General features: G+C 37.7%; 1 protein-coding gene across 6 annotated transcripts in view; it reads left to right on the forward strand.

Moving 5' to 3' along the window:
- Window positions 1–22,910, forward strand: part of VPS8 (VPS8 subunit of CORVET complex) — a 247,460-nt gene that overhangs the window by 18,004 nt on the left and 206,546 nt on the right. For 5 of the 6 annotated variants that reach the window (XM_079764490.1, XM_079764492.1, XM_079764493.1 and 2 more), the window contains 6 exons: window positions 2,165–2,411; window positions 3,198–3,266; window positions 10,230–10,360; window positions 15,452–15,545; window positions 19,609–19,641; window positions 20,561–20,615. In XM_079764490.1, the coding sequence (XP_079620616.1) occupies window positions 2,259–2,411; window positions 3,198–3,266; window positions 10,230–10,360; window positions 15,452–15,545; window positions 19,609–19,641; window positions 20,561–20,615 (535 nt within the window). In that variant the 5' untranslated portion in view covers window positions 2,165–2,258. Of the gene's footprint in view, window positions 1–2,164; window positions 2,412–3,197; window positions 3,267–8,253; window positions 8,694–10,229; window positions 10,361–15,451; window positions 15,546–19,608; window positions 19,642–20,560; window positions 20,616–22,910 lie in introns of those variants that run through there. The other variant, XM_079764495.1, reaches the window with a different exon arrangement.

A 22,910-nucleotide genomic window follows, 5' to 3' on the forward strand; every position in this document is an offset into this window, starting at 1 on the left:
GTGGTCCCGGATTGCGAAAGGGATGTCCAACTGCCGGTTTAGGCCCGATCCTGCTGCGGGATCGGGCATAAACCGGCAGTTGGACATCCCCCCAGGGGGCCTGTATTGTGAGAGCATGCAGGCTGGGCCGAGGGACCCCCACCCCTCTGTGCACGAATTTCGTGCACCAGGCCTCTAGTATATACATATGAACAAATCTCAGTAATTTTCCTGAGGAATCACTGAATATAAATTTAATTGTGCATGTTTGCAAATATTCTTTGACTAATTGTAATAATTTCTGCTAAGTGGTACAAACAAGAGTGAACTTTATTAAGAAGTAACTTTTCATGAGTTAGCTCAGTTTTCTTTGAAGAAAGGCATATAATGTTGCTAATATTGCTACCATATTTGGCTCATTGCAAAAGAAGCAGTTCATTTAGTAACTGAGATTGGAAGGATACTTTCTAATGTTGCCAGATACAGAGTACCCTCAATTATGTCTTTTAGGAATATATTTAATAGCATGTGTTTTATAAAAGCCTTAGAGTCTATCTTTTGTGGCATGTGAAAGAAATTAGTGTGTATTTGATAATATGCCAAATGTACTAGCTAGAAAAAATTGGTTTCAGCCCTTAAAAAAACAGTCTTCATGAGTCTTACACATAGTAGATATTAATTTTTTTAGTGTGACAAAACTGAAATACTGAAGGAAGTGAAATTAATTGTAAGTATGGGGATATGGAGAATTAATTGTGATGGAAAAAAAAAATAAAAAAAAAAATGAGCCTAATTAAACAGAAAAAATGAGCCCAATTAGATAACATTTTGTATTTTGGGCATGCTATATATTTAAAAAACAACAACATGCTCTACTCCCTTTAAAAAATTAGCTCTTTCAATGGCTCAGGGGTTGTCAGCCTTTTTTTTTTTTTTTTTTTTTTTTTTTTTTTTTTTTGCCTTCACTAAGGGGTAAGAGGAGTTTGTATGGTGGGGAGAGTTTTTTTATTTATTATCATTATTACTATGGCATTGTTTTTGTTTTCATATTTTTATTTCTTTATTCGAAACAGGTAGAGCTAAGTGATGGATTTTTAAAAGTTTGGTCAATTGGAGTCTAATTATAACATAAACTAAAAACATTTAAAAGTAAATTTAATCTCTACACTTATAATTACTTTTTTCTGACTATATTTTTAGTTTTCTAGAGACTTTGCAGATAATTGCGTGCTAGACAATTTTGCGAATAAACAAAATTATCTGTTTCTTTTAAAAAATATATATTTTTATTGATTTCAGAGAGGAAGGGAGAGGGAGAGAGAGATAGAAACATCAGTGATGAGCAAGAATAATTGATTGGCTGCCTCCTGCATGCCCCCTACTGGGGGTTAAAGCCCTGACCGGGAATCGAACTGTGACCTCCTGGTTCATAGGTTGATGCTCAACCACTAAGCCACGCCAGCCTGGCCATCTGTTTCTTTTTGATATAACATTGTATTATTTAGCACTGTGAAATCTACAAAAAAAAAGTGCACTTTAAAAAAAAAAATATTTCATTTTTCCCTGAAAATGTCCATGTTTCTGTATGACTGGCTTTCTTTCTAGAAATCTCTAGTTGGTTGTGGAATTATTTTATTTCAGCATCATTGTTGCCCACCCTGACAGATCTTAACCCTTAGATTTACTAGTGTCATATTAAGTGACTAGCTATTCATTTTGGGCTCTTTGTGTTTACCCAAGGCTCCCTGAGGGATCTGTGGTCCTGTATAGATGCCAGTGAAAACATTGGTCTATATGCTTATCTACAGAGGACTTGGAGATCTACTCTGAGGTTTAAGAATGTGAGGAAAGGGTTAATTGTAGCTTTTGGCACCAGTTTGCCCTTATGCTCTTAGGAACATAAGTCTAATTACTACCAGGTCTGATGACTGCGTTTATCCCAAGTCTGTCTCTCTCACCAGACTTATGACTTTGGGTGGTGGGTTCCCTCCTAGACTCCTGAGATAGATGTTTTTCCTTTATGCTCCCATAGAAACCCAGCTCCATATCATACCTCATACCCTAGTTTTAATTTCCCTTTGCCTATAATCAGATGATTAAGTTTCCCCAAAAGTCTTACCAAGTAAGTCTTCAGAATGTCCTGTTGAGGAAATCTAAACAACATATTATTTTCTTTTTTGAAAAGAGATCATCATTCAGGTCATCATGATTTAAGGCCAACAAAACAAAACAAACAATAACTTGCTTGGATTGACTGAATACAGTTCTTAAACGTAAATATGGAAAATGAACTAGACCATGAAAATGTGGAACAGAGCCTCTGTGCCAAGACTACTGAAGAAGAACTGAATAAATCTTTCAATCTAGAAGCTTCACTTTCCAAATTCTCCTACATAGATCTGGACAAGGAACTGGAGTTCAAAAATGATCTGGTAAAATTCAACTTTTGTTAAGTGATGAATTTAACAGAAATGTTGATTAGACTATACGTTATAACTCAAAGACTTTAAATCTATCATTTTTTCATGGATTAATAAGAGTGTGTACAGTTTTATGAGATACTATCACTCTTCATTTGTATAGTTCATTTTAGTTTATGAAAATACTTTATTACATGTTCCCATTTGAGCTTTACAATACTCTGGCAATCCATTTTATAAAAGAAGAAACTGAAGTGCCACTATATTAAATGACTTAAGATCATAGAGCTAGTTTAGTGGTAGGTTTAGAATTCTCACATAGTGATTCCCTCTCCCCCATGAGGATATTTAATGACAAATTGTTTGACCTAATTAATCTCACCATCATTTATGAAATGACTAACAAATGCAATGTCAGACCTTTGTATATATAGCTTATATGACTTATGTCTAAACTTAGAAAATTAGGGATTGTCATGAAACATGCTGTTTTGTTATGTCTAAGAAAGCAGATGCCAATTTCCTTCAACAGAAGCTTTCTGGAAAGGGCTGTCAGGATGGTGTAGTCAGTGCATATTTGTCTTTATAATAACTGATAGGTGGATGGGAAAGGAAACAGTTCTGTAGTCTTTTGACCTGATCCTTATTACCATGGATTTTTATTGAGTTGGCTCTCTGTGTGATTAGTTTGGTGGTATGTGTGTCTCTTAATTGATAATGGTTTGAAATTAATTAAAACACATGATTGTAAGAGGGAAAGCATCATTGTGTGAGCATTAATTTCTTTTCTCTATTTAGATTGATGACAAGGAGTTTGATATTCCTCAAGTTGATACTCCTCCAACATTGGAAAGCATACTGAATGAGGTAAGTATATATTAGTGATCGTTTTATGGTATTGATTATAATACTTCTAGATTAGTTATAGTGTATATATCAATATCTGCACTGTCCAATGTGGGAACCACTAGCCACATGTGGCATTTTAAATTTACATTAATTACAGTTAAACAAGAATTAAAAATTCAATTCCTCATTTGTACAAGACACATTTCAAGTGCTCAGTACTCCACATGTAGCTAGTGGCTACTATAGTGAACAGCAGAGATGCAAACTATTTCTGTCTTTGCAGAAAGTTCTGTTGGACATTACTGATCTAGATTGTGAGCTTCTTAAGGGCAGAAGCCATGTCTTGTTCATCTCTGCGCCCAGTACAATGCCTCCTACTTGGTGGATTTTAAAAAATGTTTTATTAAGTGAGTTGAAGTACTAAACTCATGTCACTTTTGAGATATGTATTATGTTTTGATAACGTTATCTCTACCAGTGATATTCAAATAGCTCATCCTCTGATACTAAAGAGCATCTGCAGCCTTGCAATGTGCCTCATCATCCTTCTATATAAAGAAAAAACAACCTCCATAGTTTATCTTATGAGTACTATCTCTATTAAAAAGTTTCTCAGACTTTTGAAATGATGTTATCCTTTTCTGAATTAGCGATAAGAGGCTTTGTAAAGGAACTTTGTGGAAGTACATGTTTGTGAAGTATACCCTGCATCTGCTGATAATTTTTCAACTCGGTCTTCTTGATCTTTTACAAACTTGCTTAAGACTTCCCTTGAAGGTCTTAGCTTCTATTTTTTAATGTATAAATCTATTTCAGATCCTTGGTTGTGTTTTCTAAAAGATAATGATGCAAAGTTTCCCCAACAGAAATGCCCACTGATCCCATAGCTCTGAGTGAGTTGGGCCTTGGTCTTTATTACTTCTTTCCATATACTACTTTTAGGGTAATGGCCAACACTTTATTATAGGATGCAAACTACTTTCTTTGTGAATTGTATCTTTCGTTTTTCTCACATGACTTTTATTTCTTTTTTTATATTAGTTGATATTGCTGTTACTTTTAAAAAACTCTTTATTGTTGAGGGCATTATAGATGTTCCCTCTACCCCACCCCCATTGCACCACTCCACCCAAATACCATCCTGTCCCAGGCTTTCACCAACCTATTTATTGTTTATGTCCATGGGAAATGCATATATGCATATAAGTTCTTTGGTGAATCCTCCCTTCCCCCCGCCACACACACATATACTTCCCTCTAAGATTCATCAGTCTGTTCCATGTTTCCAGGTCTCTGGTTCAATTTTATTCACCAGTTTATTTTGTTCATTAGACTCCTTGTTCATTTATTTTGATTTTTAGATTCAATTGTTGATAGATATGTATTTATTGCCATTTTATTATTCATATTTTTGACCTTCTTCTTAAAGAAGACCCTTTAGCATTTCCGGTAATACTAGTTTGGTGGAGATGAGGTCCTTTAGCTTTTTCTTGTTTCTGAAACTCTTTATCTGACCTTAAATTCTAAATGATAGCTTTGCTGGGTAGAGTAATCTTGGTTGTAGGTCCTTGCGTTTCATCACTTTGATTATTTCTTATCACTCTCTTCTGGCCTACAACATTGAGAAATTAGCTGACACTCGTATGGGTGCTCCCTTGTAGGTAACTGTTTTTCTCTTGCTGTTTTTAAGATTCTCTCTTTGTCTTTAACCTTTGGCATTTTAATTATGATGTGTCTTGGTGTGGGCCTCTTTGGGTTCATCTTGCTTGGAACTCTCTGTGCTTCCTGGACTTGTATGTCTATTTTTTTCACCAGGTAAGGGAAGTTTTCTGTCATTATTTTTTCAAATAGGTTTTCAATTTTTTGCTCCCTCTCTTCTCCTTCTGGTACCTCCATCATGTGAATGTTGGTATGCTTGAAGTTGTCCCAGAGGCTCCTTATACTTCTTCATAGTTTTTGATTATTTTTTCTTTTTGCTCTTCTGATTTGGTGTTTTTTGCTTCCTCATATTCCAAGTCAAAGATTTGATTCTTGTAATTCTCTACTGTCAAATCCCTGTAAATTATTTTTTAATTCAGTTAGTGTATCCTTCATTTCTAACTGGTCCTTTTTGATGTCATTGATGTTCTCACTAAGTTTCTTGAAGTCCTCATTAAGTTTCTTGAGCATCCTTATAACCATTATTTTGAACTCTGTCTCTGGTAGTTTCCTTGCTTCTATTTAATTTATTTCTTTTTTTCTGGAGATTTCTTCTGTTCTTTCATTTTTTGACTTGTTTCTTTTGTCTTCACATTTTGGCTGCTTTCTTGTGTTTGTTTCTATGTATGGGGTAGATCTGCTTTGTCACCTGGAATTGGTAGAGTGACCTTGTATAGTAGGTATCCTCTAGTTCCCAGTGGCTCAGCTTTCCTAGTCACCTGCGCTGGACACTAGGTTTGCCTGTCTGTGGCTGTGTGTACTGTCCTGTTGTAATTGAGCCTTGATTGCTGTTGGCATCACTGGGAGGGATTGACCCTCAGACCAATTGGCTGTGAGGACCAGCTGTGACTACAGTGAAATAGCTGCTGTGCAAGTCCAAGCAAGTCCATGGAGCAGGACTTGCTTCAGTGGGGCTTTGGTGCTCACCTAGTCCACACCTTGAGTGTATTGCTCCTGGATATGGTGGGGTTGTAATCTGCCATAGTCTGAAACTGACCACAGGGCATACTGGCTCAGGGACTCCTGGGAGGTACAAAGTCAACCATTGCCTGTGCTTTGCCTGGGGCCAGCTGGCACAAGCTACAGAGTGATCAACAGATGGCACTACTTGTGTTGGGCTTGGAAGTGCCCATTCCAACCTGTGCACCAAGGCAGGGTGCTGCTAGTGTGGGGCCTGGGACCACTTAGCAAGAGGTATGGGGTATACTGAGGCCAGCTGCTGCTTGTTTGAGAGATTTTAGGAAAGTCTGAAGCCTGAGCTAGGACAGGCCATTCATTTGGAAAAGCCACTACAAACAGCTTGGGTGGGACTGCAAATTGGGTGTGGCAGGGTCTCAGGGAAGAAGGTAAAGGGGGCAGGGGATAAGTGTTGATGGAAGGTGACTTGACTTGGGGTGGTGAACAAACAATACAATATACAGATGATGTATTATAGAATTGTATACCTGAACCTATATAATTTTCTTAACTAACTAGAAGCCCAGTGCATGATTTAATCATGCACGTGTAAGCTGTCTGTCTGCTGGTCGGCAGCTCCGAAGTTCCTGGGCCCCTAGGGCGAGGCGGGGTGGGGGCGTAGTCCTCTTGTGGCGGGAGCCCAGGCCGGGGTCTTGCCTTTGCCTCCCGCCCAGGAAGGCTGGGGCCGCCGCCACTTGCTCCTGCGTCCCAACTGCCGCCAGACTCCTCCCGGGGGAGCCGCGCCACCCGTCCACCGGCCCGCGGCCTCCAAACCTCCAAAATGCTGGCTCGCTGCCCCGGAGGCCTGTCTGTGCCGCAGCACAGCCATGGCGCAGACGCTGAGCTCGCGTCGCCGCTGGCAACGCGAGCTCAGCGTCCTGCCGGCCCAATCACCACCCCAGCCACCCCGAGTCCCGCCCCCTGTGTCACCCGCTGGCCCAATCATGGGCGTAGCGGGAGTGATGGTAATTTAAATATTACCTTTTTATTATGTAAGATGTAAGATGTCACTCTATAAATTCATTAAAAAGTAAAAGAAAAGAAAAGAAATTGATCAGCCTTCACACCTCAAGGGAGCTAGGCAGGCAGATAAGTGAAAGTGAAAATAATTTAAGTTGTAGAACATTATGAAGACTTAGGGGGGAAAACGTGTTAAAGGAAATGACTTTTAAGAAGAAAAAAATGAAAAGAACAGGAGTATAAAGTTTAAATAAGCACTTGCTCTAGGATATGTAGGTTCAAATGTTCATCAAAATCAACCTGGAGAGAGGCTGGGAAGAAATAGACATTCAAGATATTTACAGGTTGGAAAGGTAGAGATTACTGAGACATCCTAAATTTCAGAATTTAGGGTATGAAATAATGTTATTAGGCTTTGTCATCTTTTGAAACTGTGCTATCTCTGAGGTTTTTAATTTTGAAATTCCATTCTCTAACTATAACAACCTTCCCTGCCATTCCCTTCCATTAAACCTGGTCTTTGACCTCATCCAGACCACGTCTCTTAATCCTTCTTAGTCTCCCATTCTCTGAGAGTAGTCCTGGCTTCACTTCAATCCTACTGTTGCATTGTGCTGTCAGAAAGTTCTTTTGAACTTTTTATTGAAGTATAACACATATAGAAAAAGTGCACAAATCATAAGTGTACAGCTTGGTGAATTTTCACAAACTGAACGCCCTATTCAACCAGAATACAGATGAAGAAGTAAAACATTACTAGTACCACAGAAGCTCCTTTTGTGCCCCTTCAGTACCCAAACCACCCTAACTTCTACTACCATTGAATAGCTTGCCTGCTTTGAACTTCATATACATGGAATTATACAGTATGTGTTTTTGAGTGTCTGACTTACTTTTCTCAATATTATGTCTTTAGATTCAGTCATATTTTTGCATATAATTGTTCATTCCCATTACCATATAAAATTTTTAGGTATATACCATTATTTATTCATGTTACTGTTAATGGGCATTTGTGTACTTTTTATTTCCTGGCTACTATGAAAAGTGCTGCTGTGAATATTCTCATTCATGTCTTTAGCTCTGTATATACATACATACATAAAAACACACACATTTCTATGGGATATAAACCTAGGTGTAGAATTGCTGAGTCATTAGATATAGGTATGTTCAGCCTTGGTAGATACTGCCATGAGTTATTCAAAGTGGTTGTAATAATATATATTTTAGCACAATATATGGGAATTCTGGTTACCCTATCCTTACCAACTTTTGAATTTTTCTCTCTTTTTCACTTTGCCATTCCTTCGTATAAGTGTGTAGTGGTATTACATCATAGTTTTTAATCTGAAATTCCCCGGAGACTGATGAAACTGGGTACCTTGACACATATTTAGCCATTTGGATATTTGTTTTGTGAATTGCCTTTTTATATCTTTGTCCGCTTTTCTGTTGAACTTTTTCTTTAACTTATCCTGTAAGCTCGCAACCCTGGCTTAACTTAGCTGATTTATTTTCTTTAATTATGTCCCCATGTGTTTAAGAAAATCAAATAAGTTCTGATTGACTTTCCTGTTTAAGACCTTTGCGCTATAGTTCTGATTTCCGAATTATTTCCTTTTCCTTTTCCTAGCAGTTGTACCATTCTTGTATAGTTCTCAAATAGCCTAATATTTCCTTGCTAACCTTAACCCTGTTCTTAGCAGACTTGTGTGTGGAGATACCTGAAAAGCAGTTGGAAATATGAGCCTAAGCCTCAAGAGAAATGTTGACACTGACGATACAGATTTTGAAGCCATTAGCATGACATTGTACTTGAAGCTATAGGTATGGATTAGCTTGTTCCTATAGTCAGTGAAGCAGGAAGAGTACTAAGAGTATAATCCTGGGGAACAGTATCATTTAAAGGTTAGATTGAGGAGAAAATGGAGAACATGACTGCTAGAAGAGACCACATACTTGGAGGATTACCAGCAAAGAGATGTACTAGAAACTAAGGGAAGAGAAAATTTCAAGAAGTAGGGAATGGTCAGTAGTGTTAAATGATGCATAGAGGATGAGAACATACTAACTGAAAATAGCCAGTGGATTTGGCTAATTTCAGCAAGGGTAGTTAGTAGCTGGTAATGGGTGGAGAAAGTAGAGATAATGAGTGTGGACTGCTCTCTTAAGAACATTAATGGAAATGGTAAGGCAGAAGGTAGTCCAGCTGAAAGAGAAGGTATCATCAGAACATTTTTCTTTAATGTCAGTTGCTCAGAATCCACTTGTTCAAAGCTGAACTCCTCATTCTGCTGAATCTGCTATTCTGCTTTCTTATCTCAGTAGTATCACCTTTTGCCTAGTTGCTCAAGCTGGAATCCTTGGAATCTTCTTTGACTTCTGCCTTAAACTCCCTCCCCCCATATAAATGGTAACCATGGATTTAGGATTTTGTCTCAGTAATATCTCTGTCATTATTCTTTTTCTTGATCTCTTCTTTTGCATTCCTAGGCTGGACTCCCCTCTCTTTCCTTGATGTTGCAATAGCCTTCTTACTGGTTCGTAATAGTCTCCCTGCCTCAGTCTTCCCCTTCTACCCTCATCCATCTTCACACTGCCCCATTTATCTTTCTAAAACATGGCTCCTATGATGTGTGTCCACTTAAAAATCTCATTTGCCTTCCCACTGCCTATTCTATATAGTACACTAATTCATTAAACAAATGAGTACTGATTATGTGTCAGGTATTGTACTAGGCACTAGAGATACATTGGTGGACTAGAAAGACATGGACTTTGCTTTCACCTAGCTCAATGGAATATAAGGCTTTTTACGATTTGTGTTATAGTTTATCTTTATTTCTAGCATCACCTCCAAATCCTCCTCATATACTCCAGTCATTTTGAACTACTTCTTTTCCCATGGACAAAATCCATATTATGAAATCACTGTGTTTGCACATGCTCTTTCTAAACCAGAATGCCTTTCTTGTGTTTGCCTGTCATATTTCTCATTGTGCACTATTTATAGTCAGGTGGTATTTGTTTTCTTCTAATTAGCCATTGACTGTTAGTTAACTAGAAGCACATCCATACAAATTTGAATTTTAAGAAATATTCTGCAGCTAACAATAATCTGCATAATTGCTCATTCTTCTTCTTGCTACAAGAAAGACATTTTTGGAGTAAACTTTTTGTAGAAAGATGTCTACCTAGAGTTGAAATTTAATTCTGTACTATGCCTCTCTGGTCAATAACAATGCATGGAAAAGAGGTATAAAGCAAAAAGAAGCATGCAAATGTTTTGGAAAAACCTATTAATGCCTATCTTACAGATTTTTTGGAATTTTGAATTTATTGATCCATATTCTTCCAATTTAGACTGATGATGAAGATGAGTCCTTTGTTCTTGAGGATCCTACATTGTTAAACATTGATACTATTGATTCTCACTCCTATGATACTTCATCTGTGGCAAGCTCAGATAGTGGTGACAGGACCAACTTAAAAAGGTAAGTACGTATTCATTTAAATCACAATTACAAATAATTGAAATATTTGATCATTTAAAATGTAAATATTTCTTTATAGTGCAATATGGTCTGCCGAAGCCCTGCATAGGAAGTAGAAGCCCCACTTGGGTGGAAGTAATATGCTTATTAGGCCCTAAAGATTTTGGCACTGTTGAGGAGAGAGGATAAAAAGATGGGTACTATTACCACCGTCTTTTGCACCTCTAGTAGGAAGCTGTAATAACAGGCAGGGACTCCCCAAAGCAGTAGAGCCCCTGAAGGGAGCACAAATCAAACCTGGCACAGTGTAGAAACATGGAGCTTGGTTTACTCACCATCTTTCTGTTCCCTGCACGCCTCACCCCCTTCTTCCCACTCTCTAAGGTCAGCTCCAACATTCCTTCATTCCCTTGGAATGGGTTCAGAGGAGAGTCACAAAGATGATTAAAGATTTGTTAAAAGGACTTTTAACCCTAAATAAGTTCATTTTGGCTGCTTTTCACCTTCTAAATTCTTGGAGAGCACATGAAAAGGAAAGAGAAGTGGAGGAAGCATAATGTAAATACTTTATTGAATTCATGTGTAAGTTTAATGTTGATAAAGTTGTCTGTATTTTTCTTCTCTTCTTAAATTTCACCTGTATCAGTGCTGTCTTCTTTAGGTTGTCAGCTTTTGTGGAATAGGGGCCATTGCTGGGTGTTTTAACCTGTTCATCACTGTTTCCTATAAATAGATAACTTAAAACTTTTTCAGCTTTATTGAGGTGTAATTGAGATGTAACACTGTATAGACTAAAGGTATACAGTGTGATTCTTTGTTATGTGATTCTTTGTTATACATATATTGTGAAATTATTACCACAGTAGGGTTAGTTAACACCTCCATCACCTCACATAATTGCCATTTCTTTTTTGTGGTGAGAACACTTAAGATCTGCTCTCTTAGCAACTTTCAAGTATATACAGTATTGTTAGCTATAGTAGTAATTATGATGTACATTAGACTCCCCAGAACTTATTCATCTTGTAACTGGAAGTCTGTACCCTTTGGCCAACATCTCTGCATTTCCCCAAGCCCCAGCCCCTGGAAACTACTATTCTAATCTCTGTTTCTATTAGTTTGGCTTTTTTAGATTCCACATATGAGCTCATACAGTATTTGTCTTTCTCTGTCTGACTTATTTCACGTAGTATAATGCCCTCAGGGTCCATCCATTTTGGCACAAATAGTAGGATTTCTTTCTTTCTCATCGCTAAATAATATTCCATATTGTACACACACACTCTCCACATCTTTTTTATCCATTTTTCTGTAGATGGACTATTGGGTTGTTTCCTTATATTGACTATTGTGAAAAATGCTGCAGTGAACATGGGATTGCAGATATAGTGACTTCATTTCCTTTGGTGGGATTGCTGGATCATATGGTAGTTCTATTTTTAATTTTTTGAGAAATATTTATACTGTCTTCCATAATGGCCATATCATTTTCATTCCCACCAATAGGATTCCCTTTTTCCTAGGTCCTCACCAACAATTATCTCTAGTCTTTTTTGTAATAGCATCCTAATAGGTACTGGTATGAGGTGATATCTCATTGTGGTTTTGATTTTTATTCCCTGATGATTAGTGATGTTGCGTATCTTTTTATGTACTGTACCTGTTGGCCATTTGTATGTCTTTTTTTGAAAAAATGTTTATTCACATCCTCTGCCCATAATTTTACTTGTATTGTTTATGTTTTTAATATTGAGTTTTAAGAGTTCCTTATATATTTTGGATATTAACCCCTTATCAGATAGATGATTTTCAAATATGTTCTCCTATCCAATAGATTGCTTTTTAATTTTGTTGATTATTTCTTTTGCTGTGCAGAAACTTTTTAGTTTGATGTAATCCCATTTATTTATATTTGCTTTTGTTGCTTGTGCTTTTGGTGTCATATCCAAAATGCTTTTGCCAAGACCAATGTTGAGATTTTTCCATATATTTTCTTCTAGGAGTTTCATGGTTTCAGGTCTTATGTTTAAATCTTTAATCCATGCCGAAACTGGTTTGGCTCAGTGGATAGAGCATCGGCCTGCGGACTGAAAGGTCCCAGGTTCGATTCTGGTCAGGGGCATATACCTTGGTTGCGGGCACATCCCCAGTCGGAGGTGTGCAGGAGGCAGCTGGTCGATGTTTCTCTCTCATCGGTGTTTCTAGCTCTCTATCCCTCTCCCTTCCTCTCTGTAAAAAATCAATAAAATATATTTTTAAAAAATCTTTAATCCATTTATTTTTTATGAGAGGTGTAAGATAGGGATATAGTTTTATTCTTCTGCATATGATTATCCATTTTCCTCAACACTATTTATTGGAGAAAGGATTCTTTCCCCATTGAGTGTTCCTGGCTCTCTTGTCAAATTTTAGTTGCCCATATTTATTTTTGGGCTCTCAATTCTGTCCCATTGGAATACATGCCAGTTTTTATGCCAGTTACCACACTGCTTTGATTACTATACCTTTGTTATATAGTTTGAAATAAGGAAGTGTAATGTCTAGCTTTGTTGTTCTTTCCTAAGGTTGCTTTGGCTAATTTGGGTCATTTACATTTCTTTATACCAACAACAAAATGTCAGAAAAAGTAATAAAACAATTCCATTTACAATAGCATCAAAAACAAGGAGCTAAAAGAACTGTACACTGATGAAAGAAACTGAGGAAGACACAAATGAATGGAAAGATATCCCATGTTAATAGATTAATATTGTTAAATGTTCATAATACCCAAAGCCATCTGAAGATTTAATACAATCCCTATCAAAATCCCAGTAATGCCCTGGCCAGGTGGCTCAGTCAATTGGAGCATCCACCCTCGCACCAAAAGGTTGTGAGTTTGATTCCTGGTCAGGGCACCTATAGGAGACAACCGATTTATGTTTCTCTCTCACATCAATGTTTTATTTATTAATTTACCTGTTTTTTAAATATGTTTTCATTGATTTTAGAGAGAGAGAAACATTGATGTATAGAGAAACATCGATTGGCTGCCTCCTACTGTGCATGGGCCCTGACCGTGAATTGAACCAGCAACCTTCTGGGGCATAGGATGATACTTAGCCAACTGAGCCACAACAGGCAGGGCTCTCACATCTCTCTGTCTCGCTCTCTTTCTCTCAAATCAATAAAAACATACTATCAGGTGAGAGTTAAAAAAAACAAACCCCAGTGGTATTTTTCACAGACAGAATAAACAATCCTAAAATTTGTATGAAACCACCATAATTTAAATGTTTTTGATGATATGGTCACTACCTAATTAAAAGATATGGCATCTTCTTTTTGCCTATATAATAACTAGAGGCCCAGTGCATGATTGAATCATGCACGTGTAGGGTCCCCTACACGCTTTTGCTTTTCGCGGTGGAGCTGGGTGCCTGTCCGCTGGTGCACCAAGCCTTTCAGAAGCCTCCGGCTCCACGGAGGCTTCTGAAAGGCCTGGTGCCGGAACAGACAGGCACCCAGCTCCCCCGCTTTTGATGGTCTGCGGCCGCTGAGGGGGGTTACCCTGCTGTTGAGAGGTGCAGGGGGCGGGACTTCCGCCCCCTGCGCCTCTCAACGGCTGCTGAGGGGGGCTGCTGCGGACACCTGGCTACTCTGCCTTGAGAGGCGCAGTTGGGTGTCCGCGGCAAGCCCCCTCAGCGGCCGCAGATCTGGCCGGATCTGGCCGTTGAGAGGCACAGGGGGCGGGACTCAACAGCAGGGTAGCCCCCCTCAGTGGCAGCGGATCCGTGCCTCTTAGTGGCCGGAGAGGCCACCCCGAGTCCCGCCCCCCAGCCTCCCGCCGCCCAATCATGGGCGTAGCGGAGTGATGGTAATTTACATGTTACTCTATTATTAGATAGGATGTCACAACTCCTTTGCACGGCATCAGTCTGGACCCTGCTTACCATTTTGACCCAGTCTCTAAGCATCCCGCCCCCATCCTCTTGCTTCATGTATTTTGTGTACTCACATTCCACGCCCCCCTCGCCTCCGCTCCCCTCCCCATTCACTTTATATTTCTGCTTGTGCTATTTTGTAGCCTGACAGACTCCCAGGTATCCATCAAGGCCAGATTAGACATCTCTTTTCTATAGCTGTCCCTGATATTCCCCTAATAAACAGGATTAAATTCTGATTTATTTCATTTCTATAGTGTTTTATTTATTTTTCTTCTTTAACATTATCCTTGAATTTTTTTAAAAATATGTTTTTATTGATTTTTAGAGAGAGAGGAAGGGAGAGGAAGAGAAAGAAACATAGAGGTGAGAGAGAATCATTGATTGGCTGCCTCCTGCTCTCTCCCTACTGGGGATTGAGCCCACAAACTGGGCATGTGCCCTGACCAGGAATTGAACCAGCGACCTCTCAATGCATGGTGTCCCTCAGCCAACTGAGCCACACCAGCCAGGGTTGTCCTTACATTTAACAGTAAACTACTTATTAGTCCCTCTAGCTAGGCTATGAGGCCCTTGAGAGTAGGAACCTGGACTTGATTATTTTTGCATCTCCAGAGCATACTTTTGGTCACACAGAGTAGGTGCTCAATGTTTGATAAAAGTTTTAAAAGTTAGTTTTTTGTATGATGATGAGTAGAGTAAATGAAAGGAGCTGTTAGTAGGAGCAGCAGAGAATGAATAGTGAATGGGGAATTTGAGGTGGTTGGCTGAAGACTGAGAGGGTGGTTATAGAAAGGAGGAGGGCAAGAAAGGTGGGCAAGAGTAGAAGGCAGGTAGAGGTGCTGAAGACATGTAGGGCAGGGCGAGTGCTCTATAGGCAACCTTCTGGTGAGTAGTAGAACCTCTTGCTATATTAAGGTGGGCATGGAAGTGTTTAAATCAGTGAAAAAAGGATTGCGGCTTTCTTCATTTTCCTGCTTGACTTCTCTAGGGTTCAATGTGGGTTTAATACAAACAACATCTTAATGTGGGACTATTAGAGTCTTTATGCCTCTCCACTTTTCTTGTTTTTAATGTGTGTGTATTTGTGTGTTTTTCTTTCAAAGCTTTGAGACCCTGCCTTTTCAGTTTTGTTTTTTGTTCTTAAACTTTTTTTTTTTCTTTTTAGGAAGAAGAGGTTACCTGATTCTTTTTCACTCCATGGATCAGTTATGCGACATTCACTTTTGAAGGGAATTTCTGCCCAGATAGTGTCTGCAGCTGTAAGTATTTTGTTCTCTCCCCCCAGCTTTATAACCTGCAATGGCATAATGAAGTAGGAATGAGCATAAAACAAAGCACAGCACTTCTCTTGGCTCGAGGCTTAAGAAAAATAAAATCTGGCTTTCATGGTTTTGTGTGATTATTTTTGACTCGTAAGACATGGCTACACATCTTGACATAGAAATTAGTGCAGCCATGAAATAAAGGTCTGCTCAGAGTCTCGGGTGTGCCTAATGAAATATGGCAGCAAGCCTAAAAGAAACACTATCTGCCTTTTCTTTAAATTCCTTTTCAGTTTAGTTGCCATCTTGTGTATTTGGTGAGTTAGAGTACTTGTTCTTTTAGTCTTTTCATATGGAGAAATGATTGTTCAGAATCTTTTACAACTGAGTGATTCTTTTTTAAAAAAATTATTCACATTGTCTTTTCATGTACCTTATTTTATTTACTCTTAGAACTTTGAAAGTAGGGAAAGCCATGTCCTATTTTCAAGTGAGAAGTCAGGTTTAGAGAGGTGATATTAACTTGTCTTACATCATTGGGTTAGGAGAGAGCAGAGCAATTACTTAAAATTGGGGGTTTTGGCTCCAAGTCGAGTGTTTCTTTGTTGTAAAATGGAGGTGGTATTGGTGAATGTGTCCAGTGGAAAATGGCTGGAAGAGAATATCTGTGGTCTTTTATGAAAATGATTTAGAGTATTGGGTTAATGCAAAAATATTTAATAGTTCATCAAGACAATAGACACTGATTCTGGTATGTGTTATCAAAATTTTCTTTGGCACCCCTTACCCCCAAAGCCTATAGTTTTATGTAGTCTTTCAATTTTAGTCTGCTAATTCAATATATAGATCCTGTGTATTAATACTATATAATAAAGAGATAATATGCAAATTGACCCTCATGCCCTTACAAGATTGCCACCCCATGTTGTCACAAGATGGCCACCACAAGATGGCCGCCCCCACTTCATCACAAGAGGGCCACTCCCACATTGTCACAAGATGGCCGCCCCCTCGTTGTCACAAGATGGCCGGCAGGGGAAGTCATTGGGGGGGGGGGGGTGGAAACCAGGCCTTCAGGGGAGGGCAGTTGGGGGCAATTGGGCTGGCAGGGGAGGGCAATTGGGGGCTATCGGGCTGGCAGGTAGAAGTGGGTTAGGGGCAATCAGGCAGGCAAGTGGTTAGGAGCCAGCAGTCCTGGATTGTGAGAGGGATGTCCAACTGCCGGTTTAGAGCATTGGGTTAATGCTCTAAACCGGCACTCAGACATCCCCTGAGGGGTCCCAGCTTGGAGAGGGTGCAGGCTGGGCTGAGGGACACCCCCCCTCCAGTGCACGAATTTCGTGCACCGGGCCTCTAGTAATAATGATGATGATGATGATGATGACAGATTCATACCTCAGGAAATTTGATGTGTTTTTATGTTCTTTTCATGAAGTTTAATTGGCACTCTGTATATTCGATGTGTACAAAGTTTGATTTTTTCAGGTGAGTAAGAGATTGATACAGAAGTAGCATTATGACACCATAACTGCATTGCGATTTTCAGGTTATTAAAGAAAGGTCTTATTGCAGATTACCCCTCCCCCCCCCCCAAAAAAAAAAAAAAGAAAGAAAGAAAAATAAGTATTTTCTGTGGGCAGTTCGTATACCCTGACCCAGCTCATATATCATGAAGTCAATTTAAATAGAGAGATAGTCAAGCAATGGAGGAAACCTGGGCATTTGTCCTTCCTTTTCTAGGTGGAGAGTAACTCATATTTTCTAGAATGGGAACCACCTGTTGAGGATTACATTTCCATGACGTTTTCTGAATTTAATCCTTATGTAGGTGATGAAATTCATTCCTTTCAAAATCAAGATGAACCAGAACAGTCATTTGACCCACCTGTGTAGTTTTAAAAATATTTTGAATAATGGAGACTGAACTAAAACTCAGACACTGAACAATGATTAGATAAATCTGTTATTTAAAAGGGTTTCTCCTCTTTCTTGAAAAGGAGGAAAAAATTCTAATAAATCCCAGAGTGTTTGCATTCTATTCTTATTTCATTGCTATGGCTGAGCTCCTTTGGTATGTTAAAATGAAAACTGCTTTTCCTGTGACAGTCTTCATACTCTGCCTTCCTAATTCTGGATTACCAGCTCAATTTAAATTGTATGCTTTTCTGTGATGGTTGGTTTATTAACATGTAAAGCTAGTTATATTTTTTGATATCTCTCCTGAATAGTTGTTCAGTAATGCCTTTAGCCATGTGGTTAGTGATGTTGTTAGGGCTGCCTTGGGCCTTGATCATCAGGGCTTTGTAATCCACGCCTGGAGAACACTTGGGAGAGATGAAACTTTTAAAGTTAGGAACTTCATTGTTTAATTTTGGAAACCTCTTCAAAGTAATATGACATGTGACTATATTTAAAATTAATTCAAATTAAAATTTAAAGGATATTTATTCTTTTAATGATTACCTACAATAAAAGAAATGCCTTAGCACAGTGTTTTTGCAAAATGTGTGTAATGTGTAAGAATATCCTGGAATGATTATTAAAATGCAGATTCCTGGCATCACCCCAGACCTACTGACTTGGAATCTCTAGCAGTGTAGCATAGGAATCTGCATTTTTTACAGGTATCCCAGGTGATTCTGATGCATCTGACTTTTTAAAACCACTACCCTAAGATGTTCAACACCAGTACTAAAATTCTATAATCTCTAAAATGCTTTCCACATCTGTGGTTTTTAGTTTTTAAAGTCAGCTGACTTCTAATTTCATTATTCAGGTTCCATTTTGAGTATCATTTATGTTCTTCATCTAATATCTCATTCTTTTTCTCTGTCTGGGACACAGATCAATCATTTAGCAAATATTTATTGCATGCTTCTTCATTGTTGAGTATTATGCCAGGCTAGCTTTACACACACATATCCATACAAAGTTGGGTATATCCTGCTGTCCAGGACATTGTATATAGCAACCTTGGTAATTGCTTCTCCTCATACATATTCCTATGCACTGGAGCAAGTGTCTTAAGTTAGTTCCTGGGAAGCTCTGTTAAGTCAGATAAAATAGATTCTTCCTTCTGAGAGATTATGATAACCAATTGACCACATTGATAGAAAAGAAATGCAGAATATAAAGAGCATGGCTGGAACCTAGAAACCCTGAGTTTGAGACATGGTTCTACCACTTGCTGAATAATCTTGGGCAGTCAGTTAAACTGTTTGAAACTTCTATTTTCTTAATTTGGAAAATCAGAATAATACTACCTGTTTTATCTATTTCTCCAGGTTTAAGAATCAAATAGTGTAATATATGTATGTGAAAGCTCTTTGCTGTTACAGTGCTAATCATTGTAATCCATTACTAGTATTTAAAGCTATAGAAGCATCAAATTGATACCCTTTATATGATGCTTTATATTATACTTTATATTAGTTTGATTCTCAGGACAACTCACTGACATAGATAGGGCAGTATGTGCTATTTCTTGAACAGATGAGTGACTAATATCCAGAAGGGTTAGGTGACTTCTCCAGGATCGTACAGTTACGGGTAAGGAGCTGGAACTACACTTTATTTCTGATTTTCTTCTGCTTGAGAACTGACTGAATATAACTTGCTCAGGTTTTATTTACGGGACATTGCATAATCTGCTGGATAGAAAACTCCGACTTAGAGGAAGAATATCTTTAGTGTATGTTTTCGTTTTCTAAAGTCTTTATGTACTCCTACTATTTTGACCCATAGTACTTATACTTTATTCACATTATTGAGACTGGAACCTCTTTCCTTTCTCTTTTCCTTTACATTTTCATTTATAATCAGTACCGTTCCTGAAGCATCTGTTATAGTAAGTAAAATAAAATGATCTTACTCTCTTGCTCTTGATATTTTGTTGGTATATACAACTTTTGTAGTTTCTCTTTGGGGCAAAAACAAAGGTGCTGTTTCCTGTCTGAATTGACTTGGATCAAAGTTTATCTAAAGAAAAGGCCTTATACCATTTTTTGTTTTATAATGAGAATATATTTTCAAGTATTTTTTCTTTCTAAATTTCATTTAGGACAAAGTAGATGCCGGGTTGCCTACAGCAATTGTAAGTATACTTGAAATAACTGTTTAAAGATAAGCTTTCTATTTGATTGGGTTTTCTTAGATTTATTTTTCTAATGTTTAAAGTTATTACAAAAATTATTGTGATGATAAATTTATTAGTCACTTATTGCCAGTAACCAGATTTAAAATGTATCCCTTTTAACTGTTCTATTATTACTCTTCAGGCTTTTGTTTGACAAGCACACAATGGAATAACGATTAGCGTTTTCCAGGTTTATTTGTATGTGGTTCTACCCTGCCCAACTAAATTTGCTCCTTCTGTGACTTGGCTTCCCTTTGGTTATAGGGAGTAAAAAACAGTATTTGGTAAAATCACATTTAACAGCTCTGAACACTCTTGCCAGGCCAACCAAGTAAATCTGTGAAGTGATTATAGAGAACTGGGGCATATTGAAAGCACGCTAGTGCCCTCTTTTCCTGACTATTTCCAACTGCCTCCTGTAGCTCTTTCTTTATTAGTTAATTGGTGAGGAAGTCGGCTGAATTTTGAACATTTCTGGTGCCTTTTGGCTCCTAGGAATAAACTAAAGAAGAGCTTTCTAATCCCTTCTCCACACCTCATAGCAGATTCTTGATTGGGAGGCATTAGTGCCTCTTACTTTGTCTGGACCTCTGAATTTTTGCTTTAGAGGAAGGTAAATGTCATGTTTTTCTCTATAATGTTGAACATATACTAGTTGGGTATTATTACCCTTAGAGTAAATTTAGAGGGAATCCCAGAAATAAAATGTCCTGAGTTTCATTTCCTGTTTTGCCTCTTAGATGAAATTCTCATTATTTGTAATAATTGGTATGTCATTTGTTGCCTAGAGGAAGGAAGACCAACAAATTCAGCTCTGCTTATTTCAAGATCCTTGCTCTACTCTATCTTAAAATATAATCTTCTCTTTTTTCCTCAGGCAGTGTCCAGTCTGATAGCAGTGGGTACATCTCATGGATTGGCTTTAATATTTGGTAAATTTTCCAAATACTTACTTTCTTTACTTTAAATATTAAGTATCCTTTTGGGTTTTATAATGTCTTTTAATCATAGTTTACAGAGTGAACTTTATTTTCTTGGGGGGAAAAATGGAAGAACTTGAAAAGTAGCAGTATTTTTATAATTAAAAGTTACTTGACAGCTTTATTTTGTTGTTGCAAATTTATTTTCTTTATGAATTTATGAGCTGTCATATCTGTTGACTCTCTGTAGACCTAGATAAAAAGAATACAAAGTTGGAAGGGAACTTGGGTTGTGATATTGTCCGCCTTTTGTTGGTGGTGAGTGGTAGGGTGATTTTTTAAATTCTAATTCATATCTGAATAATAGGCATTCTAGAAGATCTTCAGGAAAGAGATTCTTGTGCATTCTCAGTAATTTTTAGTAGCTCTCACTGACAATGAATTCTTTTTATTTTCCATTGTAAATTTCTCTACCATAACTGATAAATTTTTTAGCCCTTAATCAAATTATTTTCTTGGTTGAGATAAGAACTTAACTAGTTTCATTTGTATGGTAGAGGTTAGTCTTACTTATTTTCTCATTTTTTTTCTATCTGAGACTAAATAACCCCTGTTTCATTAATCTCCTTGCTTTTGAATTCAACACTACTAGCATAACATTTTTTTTTTAATTTAAAAACTATTAACATTTTTTCTGTCATTTTTAGTGTTCTCTGGATCTTAAGTCTTTTTCATCTCAAATGGAGTTCCTGATGACACTGTATTTCATTAAGAAATCCACAGGATATTGTAGCAGGATTACTGGGGGATACTTTAATAGCAGAACCACAATTTGGTATTTGTGGGCCTTACATCTTTATTTACCATATTAGTTATTTTCTCTTGTTTTTGAACAATTTGGTTTCCTATTTGTAAAAATTTTTATTATGCCCAAAGCCTTATTTATCATGTGATTTTTATACCTAGTGTTTTCAAAGGTGATTGACATAAATATGAATTTTATTGTTTGGAGATGAGAAGAATGGAAAAAAAATATGGTTCTTTCAAGAGAATTATAAATTGATTCTTTAAATAATATTTTTCTGATTCCATTATTGATATGTGTTCATAATAGAAAATTTAGAAAACATAGATGAGCAAAAGGTTGAAGATATTAAATACCAAATTCTCCCATGCAGGAATAGTCCCTAGCATTTCTGTATATAGCCTTCTAATATCTGTTCTGTGTGTGTGTGTGTGCGCGCACGCGCGCTCACGCATGGGTGTGTGCTTGTGTGCATATACGTACCCCAAATGGGATCATGTAATTTGTAACTTACTTTTTCATTATAATGAACATCTGTCCATGTAATTATATATTCATCTATCACATTATTTTCAACGGCTACATAGTATTATTTTAGATGGATTCACTATAATTTACATAATAATTTCCTACTACAAGACATTTAGGTTGTTTCTAAACCCGTGGTTGGCAAACTGCGGCTCTGGCCCCTTGAGTGTGGCTCTTCCACAAAATACCATGGCCTGGGCGAGTCTATTTTGAAGAAGTGACGTTAGAAGAAGTTTAAGTTTAAAAAATTTGGCTCTCAAAAGAAATTTCAATCGTTGTACTGTTGATATTTGGCTCTGTTGACTAATGAGTTTGCCGACCACTGTTCTAAACAAACAGTATAGTGGTAAACATCTTTGTTACTGCATTTTTGTACATGTGGTTACTTCCTTAGAACAAATTCCTAAAAGTCCTAAGTCATACCCCGGGTCAGGGTATGAACATCTTAAACACGTCTAATATGTATTGCCTAGTTGCCTTCCAGAAAGTTTTACCAGCTATCAGATGTAGGAATGCTTGTTTTCCTATGGGGACCATAGCGGGTATTGGATTGATAGGATTTTGGGAAAGGATTTTAAAAGGTCATTTAGTTCAATTCCCTTATTTTACATAGGAGGTGATTGGGAACCAGAGGGGTTAAGTGACATGCACAGAGCCAAAGTTAGAATCAAGGAATATGGAATCCTAGATCAGTGCATTCCCACCATTTTGAGCAGTTCTCCTGTCCTGAGAGAAAAGGAGGCCAATTCCAAGATATATGAAGAAAAGAAGAACTAAAGTGAATGCGGATAGAATATAATGCATATAGTTATCTGTCAGCAGAATGAATGTTGAGTTTTTGTTCTCACTTACCATTATTTTTCCTCAACTCTGTTTTAACATTCCCTCCTTACCACGAGGTTATAAGAATATGTACCTGCTTATAATCAAACCCATGTAGAGCTTAATGCAACACATTAAAATGAATATACTTA

This window comes from Cnephaeus nilssonii, assembly GCF_951640355.1.
Source record: "Cnephaeus nilssonii genome assembly, chromosome: 3".
Lineage (NCBI taxonomy): Eukaryota > Metazoa > Chordata > Mammalia > Chiroptera > Vespertilionidae > Cnephaeus > Cnephaeus nilssonii.